The sequence below is a fragment of the Miscanthus floridulus genome, chromosome 14 (genome assembly GCF_019320115.1).
Source record: "Miscanthus floridulus cultivar M001 chromosome 14, ASM1932011v1, whole genome shotgun sequence".
Taxonomy (NCBI): Eukaryota; Viridiplantae; Streptophyta; class Magnoliopsida; order Poales; family Poaceae; genus Miscanthus; species Miscanthus floridulus.
The window spans coordinates 96,957,672-96,978,418 of NC_089593.1; the positions used below are offsets into that span (position 1 = coordinate 96,957,672).

The 20,747-nt window shown below is 46.7% G+C and overlaps 2 protein-coding genes and 1 pseudogene across 2 annotated transcripts; all 3 read left to right on the forward strand.

The window, feature by feature from the left end:
* The first annotated feature begins 316 nt into the window (after positions 1-316).
* LOC136505424 (cationic amino acid transporter 1-like) lies at positions 317-2,470 on the forward strand. The gene is made up of 2 exons (XM_066500579.1): positions 317-819; positions 912-2,470. Exons 1-2 carry the CDS (start codon positions 417-419, stop codon positions 2,297-2,299), a joined length of 1,791 nt encoding a protein of 596 aa, XP_066356676.1. The 5' UTR covers positions 317-416; the 3' UTR covers positions 2,300-2,470.
* Positions 2,471-7,234: 4,764 nt separating this feature from the next.
* Positions 7,235-8,795, forward strand: LOC136502870 (protein SLENDER RICE1-LIKE 2-like; annotated as a pseudogene).
* Positions 8,796-15,935: 7,140 nt separating this feature from the next.
* LOC136504595 (nuclear transcription factor Y subunit A-7-like) lies at positions 15,936-20,429 on the forward strand. The gene is made up of 6 exons (XM_066499547.1): positions 15,936-16,091; positions 16,822-16,969; positions 17,626-17,786; positions 18,364-18,435; positions 18,825-18,989; positions 19,609-20,429. Exons 2-6 carry the CDS (start codon positions 16,942-16,944, stop codon positions 19,783-19,785), a joined length of 603 nt encoding a protein of 200 aa, XP_066355644.1. The 5' UTR covers positions 15,936-16,091; positions 16,822-16,941; the 3' UTR covers positions 19,786-20,429.
* The last annotated feature ends 318 nt before the right edge of the window (positions 20,430-20,747 follow it).

Consider the following 20,747-nt stretch of genomic DNA (forward strand, 5'->3'; position numbering starts at 1 on the left):
TACTGACTCTACCTATGGGCCTAATTGGTTGGGCCGAGCGCAGGGTGGTCCGCGGTCCTCCGCCCCTGATGGGAAGCGGTCCACGTGGCCCACCCACACCAGATTCTCCCGTCCACTGATCCGCAGCGGAATCTCGTTACAGGAGAGTGGACCACGCCGCTGCAACTGCAACTGCAACCGACCGTATCTCGTTCACGAGTCACGACGCGTCCCGCAACCACCTGCCGTCGATGGGGGAGGACCCGACGGCCGAGATCGCCCGCCGCTAGGGCACGCTCGCGCGCGCCACTATATATGCATGCCACGCGCACGGGAGGAGATCACCCCCGTGGCGTACGTGGATCCATCGATCGGTCAACCAACCGCTTACCCTAACAATCAGTAACCGCCTCCCTCCTCCTCCGCTCCACTCCACCATGGCGGCGTCCGGCGGCGGCGGCAAGGGCAACGGCGAGGGGTGCTGCGGCGGGACGCTGTTCCCGGAGGAGTCGTTCCGGAGCTGGTCGGCGTACGGGCGGGCGCTGCTGGAGACGGGCCCGCGGCTGCGCGACCGCCTGACGGCGCGGTCCCTGGACGCCACCGAGGTGAACGAGGTCCGCGGCCGGAGCGGCGCCGACATGCGGCGGAACCTCACGTGGTGGGACCTCATCTGGTTCGGCATCGGCGCCGTCATAGGCGCCGGCATCTTCGTGCTCACGGGACAGGAGGCCAAGGAGGCCGCCGGCCCCGCCGTCGTCGTCTCCTACGCCATCTCCGGCGTCTCCGCCATGCTCGCCGTCTTCTGCTACACCGAGTTCGCCATCGAGATCCCCGTCGCAGGTACATGAATTTGCATGCAACGTGCGTCATTCGTTACATACGGATCGTTCCATGATTTTTTTTTTCTTTCCATGAATTTGCAACTAACACAGGCGGGTCGTTCGCGTACCTCCGCGTGGAGCTGGGCGACTTCATGGCGTTCATCGCGGCGGGCAACATCCTCCTCGAGTACTGCATCGGCGGGGCGGCGGTGGCGCGGTCGTGGACGTCCTACTTCGCGACGCTGCTGAACCACCACCCGGACGACTTCCGCGTGCACGCCGCGGCGCTGGCGGAGGGCTACTCGGAGCTGGACCCGATCGCGGTGGCGGTGACGGCGGCTATCTGCGCGCTGGCCGTGCTCAGCACCAAGGGTTCGTCACGCTTCAACTACGTGCTCTCCATCCTGCACCTCGCCGTCATCGCCTTCATCGTCGTGGCGGGGCTGACCAAGGCGAACGCCGCCAACCTCAGCGCCGACTTCGCGCCGTTCGGCGCGCGGGGCATCTTCGCGGCCTCGGCCGTGCTCTTCTTCGCCTACCTCGGCTTCGACGCCGTGAGCACCATGGCGGAGGAGACGAGGAACCCCGCCAGGGACATCCCCGTGGGGCTCGTCGGCGCCATGACGCTCACCACCGCCGTCTACTGCCTCCTGGCGCTGGTGCTCTGCCTCATGCAGCCCTACACCGAGATCGACGCCGACGCGCCCTTCAGTGTCGCCTTCACCACCGTCGGCATGGACTGGGCCAAGTACATCGTGGCGTTCGGCGCGCTCAAGGGCATGACCACCGTGCTCCTCGTCGGCGCCGTCGGGCAGGCCAGGTACCTGACCCACATCGCGCGGACGCACATGGCGCCGCCGTGCCTCGCGCAGGTGCACCCGAGGTTCGGCACCCCGGTCTACGCCACCGTCGTCATGATGGTGGCCACCGCCGTCATCGCACTCTTCACCAACCTCGGCATCCTCTCCAACCTGCTTTCCATCTCCACGCTCTTCATCTTCACGCTCGTCGCCATGGCCCTGCTCGTCCGCCGCTACTACGTCGCCGGCGAGACCGCGGCTTCGGACCGGAACAGGCTCGTGGCCTGCCTCGCCGTCATCGTCGCCTCGTCCATCGCCACAGCCGCGTACTGGGGGATGACGAGCTCCGGCGGCGGCGGGTGGGTGGCGTACGTGGTCACGGTCGCCGCGTGGCTCGCCGCCACGGCGTACCTGCAGTGGGGCGTGCCCAAGGCGCGCGCGCCCAAGATGTGGGGGGTGCCGCTCGTGCCGTGGCTGCCGTCCGCGTCCATCTTCATCAACATCTTCCTGCTGGGATCCATCGACGGCGCGTCCTTCATGCGGTTCTTGATCTGGACGGCGGCGCTGCTCGCCTACTACTTCTTCGTCGGGCTGCACGCCTCCTACGACACGGCTAAGGCCATCGATGCCGAGGCAGAGGCTGCACGGGTGGAGGAAGGTGCGCACAAGGTCGCCGTCGGTGGCTGCCGCTTCGGCTAAACGTAAACTGATGAGTGACTGACCATCATATCAATCAAACCTTAGAGAGTTAGAGCTGAGCTGATGGAGTTATTAAAATTTATCTCTTATTATTAGTACTCTATATATGATTAGTTCATGTGTACAAAGAAATATAGCTAGCTTAATAAGTTCACACTGTTGAATTTCGAAGTGACTTCGTATTACGCTCGTTGTCTGAAGTTATGAACAACAGTTATTGTCAGGGTCATTTGCACGTTGCAACAACAACAGTTATTGACACTGCTAACCAGTGCTACATTATCGAGAACGTATACACCGCTGCCTAGGCCCAAACCTCTTATTGACACGTTTTAATAACACTTGCACCCCGTTTGGATGTAGGCCTCAGGATTTGGAATTCGTTTTGTGAAACTGCCAATTCTACTGTTTGGATGGCTAAGATTTCAGAATTGGAATTTGAACCAAAACCAATCAGTATTGGCTATATATACGTGCCCCTCCTCATCTCCAATACCGAGCCCCACGTCTTCGTATTGTGTGGCATTCATCCCCGCCCCGACCCGACGCGGAGGCGGCCTCTTCTCTTCTTCCTCGGCGCCCCTTCTTCTCCATTGCCGGTGGTGCCCCTTCTTTCTCCGTGGCCCGCGAGATCCTCCCCGTATGGCCACGTTCGAGCTCCCCCATGGTCACCGGTCTTGACATACTCCCACGTAGCCGTGTCCCACTGCGGTGGCCGCGGGCAACCTCCGTCCCCCATGGCCAGTGAGCTTCCCAGTGTTTCAATTCCATGCTTTTGCATCCAAACAGGAAACAGATTTGAGCTATTTACTAGGATTCTAAAAGGCAATTTAATGGTCATCCAAACAATAATATTCGAATTGTGGATATTTCAATACCATGACTGCTTTGGTATTGATCCCAATTCAATTCGAACCCCTCTAATATCTACATCCAAATGGACCCGATAACATTGCTAGTTTATTTGATTCTGTCACACGTGACCGTTCGATTTGTCTTTCTCACGCATCTGTGCCACTCATTTATGCGTCGTTCGTTCTTGTCACTATAGTGTCTCGATCCCACCTATCATGTCGTTTTTGGGAAACTTTGTTGCTTTGTCTTCCTCGTTTCTCAACTTCGTCATCTTCTTCCTTTTTTCATTCCAATCTTGTAGACCTAGTGGTCACCTCTCTCCAAAATCACCTTTTTCTGTTCTTTCTTTTTTTCGTTTCAATCTTGTAGTAAACATGGTGGTTGCCCTCCTTCTAAATCTACTTTTTCGGTTGTTTCAGAGTTGTAGTATTATCATCTTCACCTCTATGTATATGGCTCATCTTTGTTTTCTCCTTTCAATCTCATAGATCTCTGGTGGTTTTCTTTTTTGGCTCAATTTATTGGTTTCCTGTTCTCACCATTATTTGTTTCTAACGTTAAATCATTTCACGATTAGCTAGGGTTGTGTATCTGAATCGCTAATGATCTGCTGCTGTTAGTTCTTATTTTCATCTGTCTTTTGATTTGTTTAGGCCTGTTTGGCTTCGTTCATTTGATTATTGTCTCTTGTAAATTATTTTAGTTCTTCATTTATATAGGTTTTGTACTTTGCTTCATATCTTATTTGCTATGGATCATCTTCACTTATGAGGTATTAATCCTATTACCTTGCATATGTTCACTATTAGGTCTTCTATTCTAATTCGTATTATGTACCTTTTAATTATTTGTTCTCTTGTTGTTTAACCCTGAGATGCCATCTACAATCTAGTATTGTCTCAAATTTGGTTCGATTGTTCATGATTTTTCTTAGTTTCTCTAGTTAATTGTGTGGGCTTTTCTTAAATTTAGTTACTGTATATAAGGTCCACACTAACTCTATAGAACTGGCCCTACATTATATGGAATGTGTGGCATGCACATTTTACAATGCCCTATTTTCTAGGCATCAACCCTACTCTTAATTGGCCGGAGTGAGCACCTTCCACCAACACGTGACTTACCTCTCGTGGGTGATCAACTCCAGTGACATCGAACTAAATCTAGCGGCCTTAGTTCGGTCAGATGAATGGTCGAAAATGGGTTGATCCATCCTGAAAATGACTCGGAAATACCACGAGGGGCTCGAGGGCTCCTAATGAATATCTAACACCAGGGTTATGAAAACCTCCAAATTAACATCGTGATAGCATAGTTGACCCCTTAACCGATTCTCCTAATCGGTTAGGGGCTCAGGGGCCTAACTAGAGCCCGCGAGGCCCGAGCCACCATCGCTCGAGGGACATGGCCAAGCAAAGCTGATTAAAAAATGGGGCTAAGTCCCCGAGGCAGCCAGGGGCCTCACCTTCAAAGGATCCCAACCAACTGACCAAGGCTTGGAAGACTAGCTTGGGAAGATGCCTCGGCGCACCTGACAGGACCCTAGCACACGGCAAGAGCCTGACACCTGTGTAGAGGCGCAAAGCGGTCAGGATTGTCGGGACGCATTTCCCTCTATTGTAGTGTCGAGCTACCAGCTATCGCAGGTTCGTAACCACAACGAGCATCATGGTTGTTTGTCAGACTCGATGTGTGGGTCTCCAGTGACTCGGACACTCAAAACATGGAAGTGACACAACTTGATTTATCCTAGTTCAGGCTTCTGAGCCCTACGTCCAGTAGTATAGTAATCTTCGTGTTATGAATGCCCAAGCACGGGTTACAATGGTGGAAATCGAGAGAGATTGGTAGGGGATCGCTCGGTGCTAACCTAGAGTTCACCGGTATTCTTCCTCAGTCCCTCCTAGAGTTTGGGCCGATTTGGATCCTCTCTAAAGGAAGTTGAGCCTCTCCTTATATCCTAAGGAGGGCACAATGTACAAGTCGGTTTGGTTCTAGTCTATGGCCTATGCACCGAGTGCATGAGTTCTAGGCTGCAGCATTGTTGGATGTCGTCTTGTCGTGTAGGGAGGAGCCGACAGCGCCGCAACTGCCTCTTGACGCCGTTGCCTCTATTCTGGCACTTGACCGTTAGAAGCCGCCTACTACGATGCGGCCTCCCTAGGTGAGCCTTCTTGAGGCTTCCTTGTCCTGCAAGGAGCCTATGCCTGGAGGGGCTAACGAGCAAGCCCCGGGAGCCCTTCGCTCCTAGAGTTGGTAGAGCCCTTTGTCTTGTTGTGTCACGCCCGTTGTGTGACCCTACCGAGAAAGCAGTCGATAGGTGCCTCATGCCCGTTGAACAGGCAGGCGTCAAGAGGCCGCATGGGTGTCAGGTTCTTGTACTTTGCCTCATGAACCGGTGCCCGAGCTACAGGCTAGGATTCAGGTTCTTGGACGCTTGACTGGTTCATAAGCTGAATCCTAGCCTGTAGCTCGGGCACCGGTTGCCGCCTGGGTGTGCGCTGGGTGGAGGTCAGGCTCGGGCTATCGTTGCTCGGCAACCCAGGGCCATGGCTGTGGTTGAACCCCTAAGCCTTGAGTGATGGCAGCGCGGGCGCTTAGGCTCGCCCTGACTCCTTCCAGAGGGTGCGCACGAGCGTACGAGATGGGTATAGCCTCCGATCCCCCGAGCGATCCATGGGATCGGTCATGGGGGTCGGTCGGCTTCTTTTTCTTAGGAACTTAATAGCGGCGTGTACCCAGTTAGCCTGAACCTGACAAAGCCATTTGCACAAGCTACCACGGGTGGTTTCCACATTGTCGGCCATGACCTCACCTAGAGCAACAATGCCACCAACACTAGAAGACGAAGGCAAAGAATCCTATATCGCTCCCTTGGAGGGAAAGACATCTAGAGAAAACCCTAGTTATGTATGCTCGAGCAAGGAGCACCACTAGGGTGATGATAGAACACATAGAGCATACCAGGATATCCATTTGTTCCAAAATGGACAGGATCTCTCCGGTCTCAGTTGAAACCTTAGACCCGAGCTAGCAGCACGCTCCTCTCTCTCTTCATTGTAAGAATCAAAGCCTAAACTAGGATAAACCCCTTTATGTCTTGAGTGCTAACCACCAAAGTCCCACACATCGACTACTAATTGACCACTAGTTACTAGTTGTGGTTACGTTCCCATAACATGCATCAACCACACAAATCTACTATACGAGATTAAACATGTCATTAATCGGTTGGACTGCTACAACTATATATGTTTTACTTCAGCTCCAGCAATAAATATTTGCCTTATTTTTTAATAAAATCCCTAACAGCCATGGCAGTCACTGGCACCAGCCATGCCAGCCAGTCACTCGCCCAACATGTAATGATGGGTACTCAGCGCTCCACATCAGCACCACCTCTAGGTTCCCTCCACCTGTATACTCGACGTCACCACCCTAACTGTCAGTGATCAACCCACCACACTAGTAGTTGCACTATACAAAGATACATCCACTATGATCGCCTATTACGTGAACTGTGGTCTAATTGCTAACTTTATACCAGTCTGTTCGCTTGGTCGTATTCGGCTTATAAGCCATGGCTTATCAGCCAACGAACAGTATTTTTCTCTCACGCCAAATCAGTCAACAGTACTTTCAGTCATAGCTTATAAGCCAAATAAGCCTAAACGAACAGGGCGTACAACTATGCATGCGTCACTCAAGCTCTAGTGATTAGTCTCTCTCACTTAATACGTGAACAGTCCAATTCCTAGCTTGCTGACAGCTATGTATGCGTCACTCAAGCTCTAACCATAAACAGTTCTATTTTTTTTCACCAAAATCCTCAGCAAACATTTTTCTAAGAACACGACTTCACGCGTTTTTCACTAAGAAGACTCAGCAAACATACAAATCACCCGAGATCCATACTGCCACCAACCATGCTAGCCTGTGACCCATCCAGCATGAAACGTTGGATATCCCGTGTTCCACCTCAGCAGTCAGCACCACCACTGGGTCTCCATCCACCTGTTAGCTTGACGTCACTGCCTGCACCCGTCCATATCTATAAGAACACCAACCGGCTAGCCACCCATGGACGCTCACACTGTTGGATAGAAGAACACTCCACTTTCGTTCACCTCCGACGAGCTCGATCATGGGCCACATCCCCTTCACCTGGCTACCCATGAACCCCGACGCTGCAGCAACGCTCACCGACGCCTTCCCGCCCCCTATCCCTATCACCACCACTGATGGCGCCCTGCACTACCTCAACCCGCGGCTGTATGCATCTCTTGTGCAGCCCGCGGTCCAAACCGCCGCTGAGGCAGCGAGGCGACGCCAGGAGGAAGAAGACGCATCCGTCCGCCTGGTCCACCTCCTCATCACCTGCACCGGCGCCATACAGGCGGGTGACTACTCGGTCGCTCACGGCAACCTGTCCGAGGCTCGTGGGATCCTCAAGAAGATCCCGACTTCAACCGGGATCGGCCGTGTAGGGACCCACTTCGCCGACGCGCTGGCGCAGCGCCTCTTCCCGGAGTACCCGCACGCGGCGGCCCTGCCTACACCGCCTCCTACTGCAACGCCGGCGGCAACATACAACCATTTCTACGATGCAGGGCCCTACCTCAAGTTCGCCTACTCCACGGCGAACCGAGCCATCCTGAAAGCGTTCGAGGGTTGCAAGCGCGTGCACATCATCGACTTCGCCCTAATGCAGGGGCTCCAGTGGCCGGCGCTCATGGACGAGCTTTCCAAGCGTGAGGGCGGGCCGCCGGAGCTCCGCATCACAGGCATTGGCCCGAACCCGACGAGTGGCCGTGACGAGCTCCATGAGGTAGGCATCCGCCTCGCCGAGTTCGCGCGCTATGTGAAGATCCCCTTCACCTTCCAGGGAGTTTGCGCCGACCATCTGGATCAACTGACCGCCTGGCTTCACCTCAAGCTCAGACCCGATGAGGCGTTAGCCATGAACTCCATCCTGCAGCTCCACCGCCTGCTCGTCGACCCGGACGCCGACGAGTCGACCCTGCCGTCGCCGATAGACATCCTCCTCAAACTGGTCGTGAAGCTAAAGCCCAAGATCTTCACGGTGGTGGAGCAGGAGGCGGATCACAACAAGCCGCTGCTGCTGGAGAGGTTCACCAACGCCCTCTTCCACTACGCCACCATGTTCGACTCCTTGGAGGCCATGTGCCCCCTCGTCACTAGCGCCGCCGCCGGAAGCACCAGCAGCAGCAGCAGCTCGCTCGCGGAGGCGTACCTCCGGGGCGAGATCTTTGACATCATCTGCGGCGAGGGCAGCGCCCGCACTGAGCGGCATGAGCTGTTTACCGCCTGGAAGGAGAGGCTCACCCGTGCCGGGTTCACCCAGGTGGAATTCGACCTCAGCGAGGCCAACATGGCGATAGCCGACCTGATCAGCGTGACTTCCTTCTCCGGCTCCGGGTTCGGCATCCTGCAGGGCTCCGGTGGCCTCGCGCTGGCGTGGCACGGCCGCCCGTTGTATGTGGCGACGGCCTGGCATGCGATGGGCGGAGGAAACGCTGCCAGTGCCGCCATAGCTCACACCAAAGGGGTGACACCTACCATAAAGGTAGGAACGGCAGCAGCGGCAGCAGCAAGGGCAACCGCGGCCACCGTGGAGTAGCCGGAGGAGGAATGACCATCCTGTAAGCCAGTGGTAGCGCGCGAGAGGGTGATGAGTCGGGTAATAATGTAATATGAATAATGTTGTGGTGATCTGGTTTCAGTCGTGTGAACTTGTGATGAATAATTGTTCTGTCTAAATATCCTGATCATGAGACTCGGAAGGAGAATGTTTGCAGCGAATTCAATGAGATTTTGAAATGTTAGCCCCGACGATGATCTTTGTTATGAAACATTCATATGCTGTTGTTCAAATCAGTGTTGGCCCCGATGATGATCCTTCGAGTGTGAATTTCATGCTTTGATCTGATCCTTAATTAGTACTAGTAGTTTTTTTTTTTTTTTTTGAATCATAGTACTAGTAGCTTTACATACAAACATACATGGTAAAATTCGTACTTCTTAACCCGTTCGCAACGCAACCACATCCTGGAGAGTTGGCTTTTTAAGAACAACTACGTTGGTAAAAACAGATTAAGAAACATACACCTTGCCATAAATATGTCTATATATATATAGGCATACCATATACAAGATGCACAAAGTAGAGAACCTGATTTGGAGTCGCCACAACTTAACTTCCATCTATGTGAGTGTTGTGAAAAACAAATTTAGCAAGTGAGTGTGGTACCTTTCAGAGAAGAAAGAAATCAGAGGCCTCTCTCATTTCCGTTTCTTCCTAGCCTGGCTCGCGAGGGCTCACGCGTCGTGGCACGTGAGATAAAGCTAGCTACAGGGCAAAAAACTGACACCCAAACAACTGTTGTGTAGTAGTCGCAAAAAAAAACTGGTTGGGTGGTGTGATGCAGGTCCGGTTGGTACAACCACCGATCACGCCTATAGTGAGCACGCTGAGCAGTGCAACATACGGGGCCAAGTCTCTATGTCACGGTGGACGGCGGACATGCGGGGTGCGATGGCACGCATCGGGGTTGGTGGTGGCAATGAGTTTGAAGCGCAACGGTAGGCAATCAACGCGTGAGATTTGAGGTGTGAGTTTGTTCCTTGGTGGCCGCTTGCACGCGCAGGGGCGGATCTAGGGGGTAGGGGGCTCCAGCCCCCCTACAGCTGGTGCATCAATGGAAATATGGGAAAGGTGAGGGAGAAGAATAGGTGGAGGAAAGAAAAAAAAATAGAGAGAGAGTCCTTCAATCCTGTTCTACATCCGCCACTGTGCACGCGTATTCACTTACTGGACGAGGGTTAGTTGGTGGGCTTAATTCTTTGGCACGACAAATTTTGAAAAAAAACATTTGCACTTAGCATGCCACCGGAAGAAAACCATAAATGTAAACGTTGACATAGGCAGTTTTCAAGTGACGCCAGTAAAAACACCACCATTTTCACACTAGCGGTTTACAAAATCGACAGTGAAAATTCAAAAAATACCGTCAGTACAAACAGTTTCTGTACTGTTGAGCTTTTCATATAGGTGAGCACTAATTTGATTGGCGAAGATCATAATGTTCACGCCTCGGGCTACAGGCTATCTAGTAGAAAAGTCAAAATAGTGTTGGTAATCAAACGTGAAGGGTAAATTTGACCTTATTACTTGTAAGCCTTTTTTTTAACGAACCAAGAAGAGAGATCATATCTGACGATACTGTTAATAAAGATGGTTCAAGGTCATTATTGATGCATACAAAAAATAAAGCAAGATGTTTAAGCCACACAGAAATTCTTTAAAAAATCGTTTTAATTGAGAGATAGATGTTCCGTCATTGTTTAAAAAAAACGTGCGCCCGTAAAATGAGATAATTTTTTTATACAGTTTTTGTCCGCCGGTACAAACTACTTTTTTTGAAAGTCGTCCACCTGGAAGACGATTGTTTTAGGCGTGTCGGCCTCCCAATGTCAACAACACAGAGATGCAAGCCATTTTTCCCTGTAATCTAACTTTGCGCATTTATTTTTTTAGATCAATTTTGCAGATTTTTTTTTTTTTGTAAAAGCAACACTAAACTAACGGAAAAGTCCACATTACCTCCATCAACTTTTGCGAAAGTCTGTTTTTTCTCCTGAACTCTAAAACCGGGTAAACCATCTCCCTGGACTTTTAAAACCGTTCGTTTTACCTCCCTGATCGGTTATAAGCGGTTTTCAAAGACGGTTTTATCTTTTTCTTTTTTTATTTATTTTGGCTGAATCTTTGAAAAATAATAGTAAATCATAAAAATCATAAAATGGAAAATCATATTTTGTTAGACTCCACATGAGTAGGACTACACAGTGAATATATAATATGGTATGCTTTAGTACAAATTTTTTATTATAGCTTTAGATTTATGATTTTATGTAATTAACCCATAGCTGCAGTTTCTATGGTCCAAGTATAGTGAAATTTTTATGATAGGCTAATTATTGTATGCTTGAACTGTAGTAAAAAATTCATACTCATTGGATTACATATAACTTAGTTATAGATTTATAAACTTTTTAACAAGCATACACCTAAATAAATCTATAACTAAGTTACACATGATCCAATGAGTATAAAATTTTTACTACAGCTCAAGCATACAATAATTAGTCCACCATAAAAATTTCACCAAAATTGGACCATAGAAACTGCAGCTATGAATTAATTATAGAAAATCATAGATCTAAAGCTACAACAAAAAATGTGTATAAAAGCATACCATATTATATGTTCACTTTGTACATCTACTCATGTGGAGTCCAATAAAATTGGATTTTCCATTTTATGATTTTTCTGTGAATAACTATGATTTTTCAAAGATTCAGCAAAACAAAAAGATAAAACCGCCTTTGAAAACCGCTTATAACCGGCCAGTGAGGTAAAATGAATGGTTTTAAAAGTTCAGATAGATGGTTTACCCAATTTTAGAGTACTGAGAGGAAAAAAAACTTTCACAAAAATTGAGGAATGTAACATGGACTTTTTCCTAAACTAAAACACTGGTATAAGCCCAAATCTTACAGAACGAACATTCCGTATGGGCTTGCTTCATGAGCCAAACCTGGCCCGTGTAGTTGTAACCATTCAGTTGGGCGGGCTGGGCTAGAAAAAAAAAAGGCCACATCGTTTCCTCTGTGGCCCAGTTATTCAGCCACCTTTGCTCTCTCTCACGTAGCGACCAGCAGTGTACGTAGATTCCAGAGAGTGATTTCTTCCTTTCCTCTTTCACATAGCGATTAGGTTCAGTCCATTCAAAAAAAAAAAAGGTTCAGTGCATCTGGATTCCAGAGTGATTTTCACTCGTTAAGTGTTTTCAGGACGTCGCCACCTCTCTCTCTATAAAAAAAATACATTATAGAAAATAAATAAATAGATCACTCGTTAAGTGCACTAGAAAGACAGACGCGGCTTTGCCGCCTTTGTATTTGGCTTCTATATTCTCTAGTAATTTTTGAATTTAATCCCCATGTTAATCTCTCAATCTGAAAACAAATTATGACAGCTCCGAGATCACACGTAAGTAATTTTGTAAATAATTATTTGGTAATGCTTCGGGCGTCCGGACGACCTAGGCTTGCGTAGCAGACCGGCCCAACAGGCAACAGACCTGCTCCTCTATCTCTGTGACCGAAAACTTCCTCACTCCACCCGCCGCGGTGTTCACCGCGACGCCCGCCCCTCCGCCTCCCCGTCACGGCGTCCACTCATGACCGTGCCAGGGGGCGCGAAATCCAGGCCACCTTAGATCCCCTCCCATCCAAGCTTCTTGCTCCAGCACCCACCGGGCGTCATCGTCGCTATCGCGCCATACCTCATCCACCGAAGCGCCTGTCGCGGCCTGCTCTTGCCGCTGCTCCGTGCGCCCGCCTTGCTGCTCCTGCTGTTGCTCCGACTCCACCGCCTGCCCCGCCCGACGAAGCCGTCAGGTGCCCCCAACGCAAGGAGAAGCGCCAGGCTCTATCATGGAAGCCCATCCGGCCTCGCCTCCTACTACGGTTGTGGTGCCCCAATGTAAACGGCGAAAGAGGAGGCCACAATTGGGATATGATGCATGTTGTAAGTGTGTATTTCAAATGTTTTAGATATTTTAGAGATATATGTTTCAAATGTTTCACGCGGATATTGCAAAAGTAGATCAGGATATTGCATATGTTGCAATGGTTGTACACGTATATTGCAAGCGTCTATCCCCAATGTTTCATATATTTTTTCAGACGTATGTTGCAAGCATGTTTATCTAGATGTTGCACATGTTTCATACATATGTTTCTAGTGTTTTATCTGGATGTTGCGTATTTTTGTAATAGTTTTCAATTGCTGCAAGTGTTTTATATGCATGTTTCAAGTGTTTTTTTTATGTTGCAAGTGGCATCTAGATATTTCAAAAGTAGATCGGGTGTTGCACGTGCCTCTAGCATCTGAGACACTGATCTCACGATCACTGAATAAAATTTCAAGCCATAAATTGTCTAAGGGACCATACAATAAATTATGCTAGTAACTTAGTAGTAAGGTGTTTTGATTTGATGGTTGAGGAGGAAACAGAGACCTGTTCTTGGTCCATGCACATGTACGCGCGGTGGATTAGCGAATGCGTAATTGTGGCAGTGTCGCTGTCAGGTGTGTGATTAAGTTTAAGCGCCCGCGATGACACGTTCCTGTCCTGGCCATCAGCCCATCACTACTGGCCAGTTGGCAGGCATCAGGGGTGCCGATCGCGCAAGAAGACGACAGGAGACCTGAGACGACGACGGCGACGAGCGAGTGGCCGCGCCGAGACAGGGACGCCTCCGCAGCCACACGTCACGCGAGGGCCCTGGCCCATCGGCCAAAGCGGACTCTTCGTGGGCCGCCTGCTCACCGTCCATCCGGCTCCGGCCCCATGCAAAGCGACGGCCGGGATCACGTGCCCGCGCGTGGTTCCCACTTCACTACCTGCCAAAACCTTGTTAAAGTCGCTTTGCCGTGAGCCCGTGAATGAAGAGACAAGAGAGTGCATGAACACCACCGTCCTCGAATTTTACCCCGTCTAAAATTTCCAAATTTCTCCTGAGATCTACATGCTTTTGTAAGTGAATTTCGCACAAAAAAATTCTCGCTTCCCATAGAGTCAAATAATGTTAAGTCAGACCAAATTTATATCTATATCTATACCTAATAATATTAAAGAGATAAAAATTCTCATCACTTGAGATTTTCGTCCAACCTATTCTAAAGTAGTTCGGTCTCTTAATCAGCGGATGCCGACCTCTCCTCCTCGTAACGCAGATTAGGAGCGGGGAAGAGAATACAAAGAAATACGGGGTTCCAGATGTAAAGATGCTAGAGAGAAACACAAGGTGAGAGGGCCTTAATAGTTTTTAAAATAAATTGGGGTTCCTGATACAAAATATCTAGATCCGAGTAGGTCTCTCCTAGTGGGCTTCTTTTTCGACTGGGTAGAATCTTTGCAATTGGACCGGCTTCGTTGTGGGCTGCATCTAACTTCAACTCTTGAACCAAATTAATGTAAGTTAATGTTATAATTTTATACACATCAACAAAAGAATTACAGAGGTTGATATGATACGTCAAAAAAGCTACAATGGTCGATATTGAGTCATAGAAACAAATGGGTAGCATGATAAATTAAAGGTATGGTATATTTATATCTAAATAATTATGCGCTTTGCAATGGAAGAAAAAATATACCAAGGTGTATTTTAATTTGATACAGGTTTCATTCGCAAAAAAATTGATACAGATTTAATAGGACATTGTTATTTATTGTCAGCCTATACTTATATTATGGATCTCACGGTCATCATAAAATAAATTATAAAAGGATAAAACATAAGTAGAAATGTATCATTCACGTTATCGTTTTGCATAAATGTTTAATACTTATTTTCTCATGTTGCAACACACGGGCATATTTACTAGTATATATATATATATATATATATATATATATATATATATATATATATATATAAATATAAACTACCTATATTTACGATACATAATAAGTATCATTAACTATGAAATATATTTTTTATGATAAACCTATTTGAACTTAGCCAAATATATGGTTTTTTAATTCCTTATTAAGAAACAATATTTCCAAAATTTTTAGAAAGAAAGGAGTACTTATTAACATCACTCTTTCTGCGTGATTCAACGTGATGCAGATTTATCATGATACTATTTATTAATTAATTAAAATGGTAAAGTAATAAGGAAAAGTGCATGATTTCTATATTGAATTTTTTATGAGGGTGCTCCCATGGATCCAAACACTCGTGCACGCCATCTAACAATACGGAATTATCTGTTATATCAAAAAAGAAATACGGAATTTATCGTGCTGTTATTAAAATAATACTCCGTAAGTAAGAAAAGATGGCACATGCCTTTTTTTCAGCCATGGACTGTGGCAGGCAGTACGTGAAATTTGAATGGTGGTACTAGAAACATCTATTGGTTCCTTCCAAAAAAAAACATCTATTGGTGGAGTGTCGCTGGATTCAAACGAATGTTCGTGCACGCCACCAGTGAAACGGATTTACTGTCTCGTAGGCTGAGCTTATTAAATTTAATAAACTGATGATAAAGTTAAAGAAAAAGTCTACTCACGATATAATTAACTAAAATCAGCACGTTCGTTTGGTCGTATTTGTCTTATAAGTCATAATTTATCAGCCAACGAATAATATTTTTCTCTCATACCAAATTAGCTAAGAGTACTTTTAGCCATAGCTTATCAGCCAAACAAACTCAAACGAACACGACGAATATCTATATCTATATCTCTTATATATTTTCAATCTCTACTAGTATTCTATCTCGCTATTTAAACTGTCCATATCAGCATCCACTAGCTCACTTCATTAACACATACAATTATATCTTCATTCAAGTTATTCGCGTTAGCAAGCCACATTAGTCACTAATATATATTTCATCGCCCATATCAAGATGCTAAATCCCTCCACTAACATGTATGATAATATTTATTCCTTTATATATAAGTAAACGCAGTATAGTTTATCTGCGACTCTCACACCAAGCAAAAAAAAAAAAAACAAGTCTACCATATGGTAATTTAATAATTAAACAAAGAGACAAGGGAGAATAAAAAAATATACAAATTGGCTAGAATTTTGTGGCTGCGATGCATCCAGGTCCGCGCCCACGTTGATGCAGGTCACCCACGGTGGGCCCCCACCACCCGGCATCCTCCCCTCCAACCCTGCTCTCAAATTTGAGGCCCAAACCCCCGTCGGCCCCATCACCACGCCGCCGGCCACGCCCCGACGATTCCCGCCACACCCCTCGCCCAGCAGGAGCGGGTGGAGATCCGCCCGGGTCCGAGCCCGCTCGCTCCTCCTCTCGTCGGTGAGTGTTCGTTCCGCCTCCCCCTGTGCTCTCTCTGTGTAGGTTCCCTGCGCTTTTGCCCGTCCAGTCCGGAGAATTGGCTCTCCCCGTCCACTTCGCCGTGCGTTTGTTCCCTGCCGCCGCACCTGCTCAATCCAATTCCTCAATAATTCGAGTCGGCTCCTCCAATTCGCCTCGAGAGACCAATCCCGCCGAGGTGCGCGGCGGAGCGGTTTGTCTTCCGGGAATTTGAGGGATTCCATTATACCCTGTGTCCCTGGCGTCCTTCCGTTTGGGAATTCTTGTCGTAGGTCGCTACTATGCATCTATTTGGGGCCTGTTTCGAAGTTGGGACGCGCGAATTTCGGAACAGACAGTTCAAATTCGCACAGTAACCGAGAGGAATTCGCTCAGTGCGAACCGGCCGTGAATTTCGTACATGGCCCTGGATTATTATGCCTGCTGAGTGGCAGGAAGTTGTAGAGTGTGTGACTTGCTGTTTGCAAAATTAGCCGTGACAGGTTCCCCAGCCAGCCTTTGGTTGTGCACAGGCACTTCACTTGTAGTAATTCTCGCCTACACCCATTTGAATTATTCCCCATCAATTTCTTGCCGTAACGAGGTTTAATCTCTGGTTTGTTGTTTAAGAACAATTTTTTTGGTCTATGAGATTCCTCACATTTAGGTTTACAATTATCTAAGTGTGCTTCATCCATGGGTTGCTGCTAATGAGCTTTGTGCTTGGCTTCAGGAAAGCTTATGTGTGGCTTCATCCACCAGGATCTGAAGATATCGCATGAGTAGTAGCAGTTAGTGTGGCTTTGCTCTGTGCTTGGTCCTGATTGTGCTTTGCCTTGCAAAGGAAGGAATCATGACCTCTGTTGTTCAAAGTGTTTCAGGTATGCTTGTTTCATCCAAAGTTGTGTCATATTATTTCACTAACACAGTAACACTAGAGTACTGCTTGGGTGTATTATGTTCGGAAATGCCACCCTTTTCTGTGCTGTGAATTACTGTAGAATATTTCATTATGTATGTGTTGCAAACACAGATTGTACAAGCAGTCAGTTACATTTGGCGCCACCAATTCTGTGCTTTGAGTAAGCCCATCCACTGTATGTATGTCGCTGGAAGGAAAGTGCTTTGTGCTGGCAGCTCAGACTGTTGGGCTCAAAGCAGAGTTTAATTGCATGCTCATGCTTTAGATTTTGAAAACAACTTAAACAGTTTTTTCTTTGAATAAACCAGGATACCTTATGTAGTTTTGTATCTATCTAATGTTCTCATGTGCATACATGGCATTATATGTTATTAGTAGGTACACCCTGCTGCTACCAAATAGATTCATAGCTGGTGGGAAATTTTTTAGTGCTCTCTGTCATTTAAATTAATTTCTATTTTCTACTGTATAAAACGATATATTGTGACTTATGTTACTTGTTGGTTTATGAACAGTGGTGGCATGCATTAATGGCTATTTTTTTTAACACATGTGAGTGTGACTTTTTGAGGACATCTAAGTCTATCTTGATCATTCATGTCCCTTCATGGGCAGGTGACCACAGGGCTGAGGATCAACACCATCAGAAGAAGCAAGCTGAACCTGGGGACCAGCAAGAAGCCCCAGTTACTAGTTCAGATAGCCAACCAACAGTGGGCACACCATCAACAGATTATGTGGCACCCTATGCCCCTCATGACATGAGCCATGCAATGGTACCACGCTTGTAACTTTCACTCTTTACTTATCGATAAATAGGGTTCTTTTCATTTGAGTTATGTCTAGGAAAAGGTGGAGGTTGATAGCATATGTGGTGTCAAATCTCCTTCCCTACTTCAAACTCTACTTCAAAAGTAATAACAACACAACATATGCATACCAAAACTATAAAGTGACGACCATTTCCCTGTTGGCTGAAGTGAAAAAAAAAACATTCCTCTTTTAATCCAGATTCCAGACCATTTGTTGCTAACCAGGGAAGTTATGTGTTATCTCAAAATTTCTGCCATTTCCATCCCTTATTGTCACTAAATGGTTGACTATCATCACATTCAAATTAAAATAGCAATGCTTCTTCATTGAAACTCTGCACACCTGGTTGGTACCAATAGTCCAATTTTTTTCTCTCAAATGCATATTTTTTTTCCAACTTTATTAGTCTAAATTGTTACACCTCACATGTGTTTTGTTCATACCTTTTTTTATTGTGAATGTTCACTAATTATTTTTAAGCTAACGATCTTCTAGTTTCAGCAACCTATGTTTTCTAATTTCATATTTTGTGTCTGTCAGGGTCAATACGCTTATCCAAATATTGACCCATACTATGGAAGCCTTTATGCGGCTTATGGTGGACAGCCATTGGTAAGCTTTTATACACTCTCTCCATTAGCAAATACAAGTATTGTAATCCAATTAAATTTTCTCCAAATACTAGGTTGTTTCCACTTTGTGGAACATTTATTATTTACCTAATTTGGGAAATGATTGAAGAGCATCGAGTTCATTTAATTTGATTCCTTTTGTATGCCCAAACCTCAAACCAACCCTGGTTTCAGTTAGAGGCAGTACAAAGTATATAGCTAAACATGCTAGTGTGTCTTGAGAGGGTAGGCCAATTTTTCTAGTATTGTTTATATGAATTCACAGACCGTCAGAAAAGGATAATTTGCTTGACCATGGACCTTCCTGTGCTATTACGATTCTTTATTTAAACTGATGTCTTGGAGTTAATAAAATTGATAATCCTTCAGATGCATCCACCGTTGGTCGGAATGCATCCGGCTGGCTTACCTTTGCCTACCGATGCAATCGAAGAGCCTGTGTATGTAAATGCAAAGCAATACAATGCCATATTAAGACGGCGTCAATCTCGGGCTAAAGCTGAATCAGAACGGAAGCTTGCCAAGGGCCGTAAGGTAAATCTTTGTAACCATATTCTGCATTGCCATATGAATTGGAATTTTTAATTAGCTTTTTCTGCCCGTGATGCTAGAGCAAATGATCAAGCAAATTTCTCCAATCTCCCTACTTCCACTTCAAGATCGATCTGCCTCACGTTGTACTATAAATCTTCTGGTGAATGTTATTTTAATTTCAATCTTACCTGATATCTGAAATTTCAACATACCACGTTTTGTTAATGCCTTCACGTGTGTTGCTTATCACAAAAGCAGTAAATGATTTAGGAATGTAAATTGGGTGCCACACATTGACAAAGTTGCAACATTGAGTAAGCTAAATGCTTTCTGTATTTATCTGTAAGTTACTTTAAGCTAGAGAGAGTTGAACTTAGTATCATGATTATTTCTCAAAATGGAAGACTGATACAAAGATGCAGCTACCAACTTAGAAAATCCTATAAAGTCTGCGAAGCTCAGATGATCTCACTGCAAGTTGATCACATGTGTTTCTTACTCTTTGATATCATCTGAAATAAAACAGCTTGATTGCTCATTTCCTTTATCTTTCTGTGGGTGAAATGTTAAGTCATCTGAAATTAAAAAAAAAACTGACTCGATTACATCTGTGCTGCAGCCCTATCTTCATGAGTCACGGCATCAGCATGCCTTGAAAAGGGCCAGGGGAGCTGGAGGTCGGTTTCTCAATTCAAAGTCAGATGACAAGGAAGAGAACTCCGACTCAAGTCACAGAGAAACAGAACGGAGTTGCGCCCCAAAAGACTTGCCAACCGTCAACCCCTCCGTCTCCTAACGGTGCATCATCAGCTAATCAGGCAGGCAGTCGTGAATGATGATTCAGAACTCACAACCGAAGAGATTTTCGCACCTGACGCTAGATGTGGCAACAGTTTTGTACAGTAAGTGCTAGCGGGCAGCAGCAGCAAGATGGTGTCAGTCGGTTGTTGTAGGACATGTTCCATAGACAAACATAGACGAGTCGACAGGTTTTGGAGTCAGCCTGTTCGCTTGGTCGTATTTGGCTTATAAGCCATAGCTTATCAGCCAACGAACAATATTTTTCTCTCACACCAAACAGTCAACAGTACTTTTAGCCATGACTTATAAGCCAAGCCAGCCCAAACGAACGGGGCGTTGGTTTGGTCCTCTGTTTATTCACTTTTGTGTACAATTTTAGTAGCATTGTGTCCCTTCCCCTGCATAGCTTCAGTCAGCGCTTCAGAAAGTTAAGTGTGTAGCATATTAGCTTATTGTTTGTTTTGCTTGGACTTGGAGATTTGGGAGTGGAGTTCATAACCCTACTGTCCTGCTGCATCATCATTTGTGGGGCAAACAATAATACTCCTAGCTGGCGCATGTGTATATTGATGACAATAAACCCTAATGTAGGACGTGACCACCTCATCTGAATCTAGCTTTGTTTCCTCTGCTTCAAAATGATACCTTCACAATTGGTCGGAGATTCAGAGATCATTTCGCACTTGTGCAACAATGCATGTTTTGGTTTGTCTCTGGATTGGCCTCGTGGCATGTATGATGTTTTCGTTCATCTGTTGTCCATTGAATTGCGTGATGATTGCCAGATGCCATGAGCATAGCCTGAAGAACATTTGGGTTTGGCAACTGCGTCATTCTGTCATTGGTCATCACATGAACGTTTTACATGCTTTTCTCTAAGGCATTGAAATATTGCCAACGATTACCAAGAAGAGTGTACTTTATCGAGCGTTGCAGAATGTGCTTTCTCGGGAACTC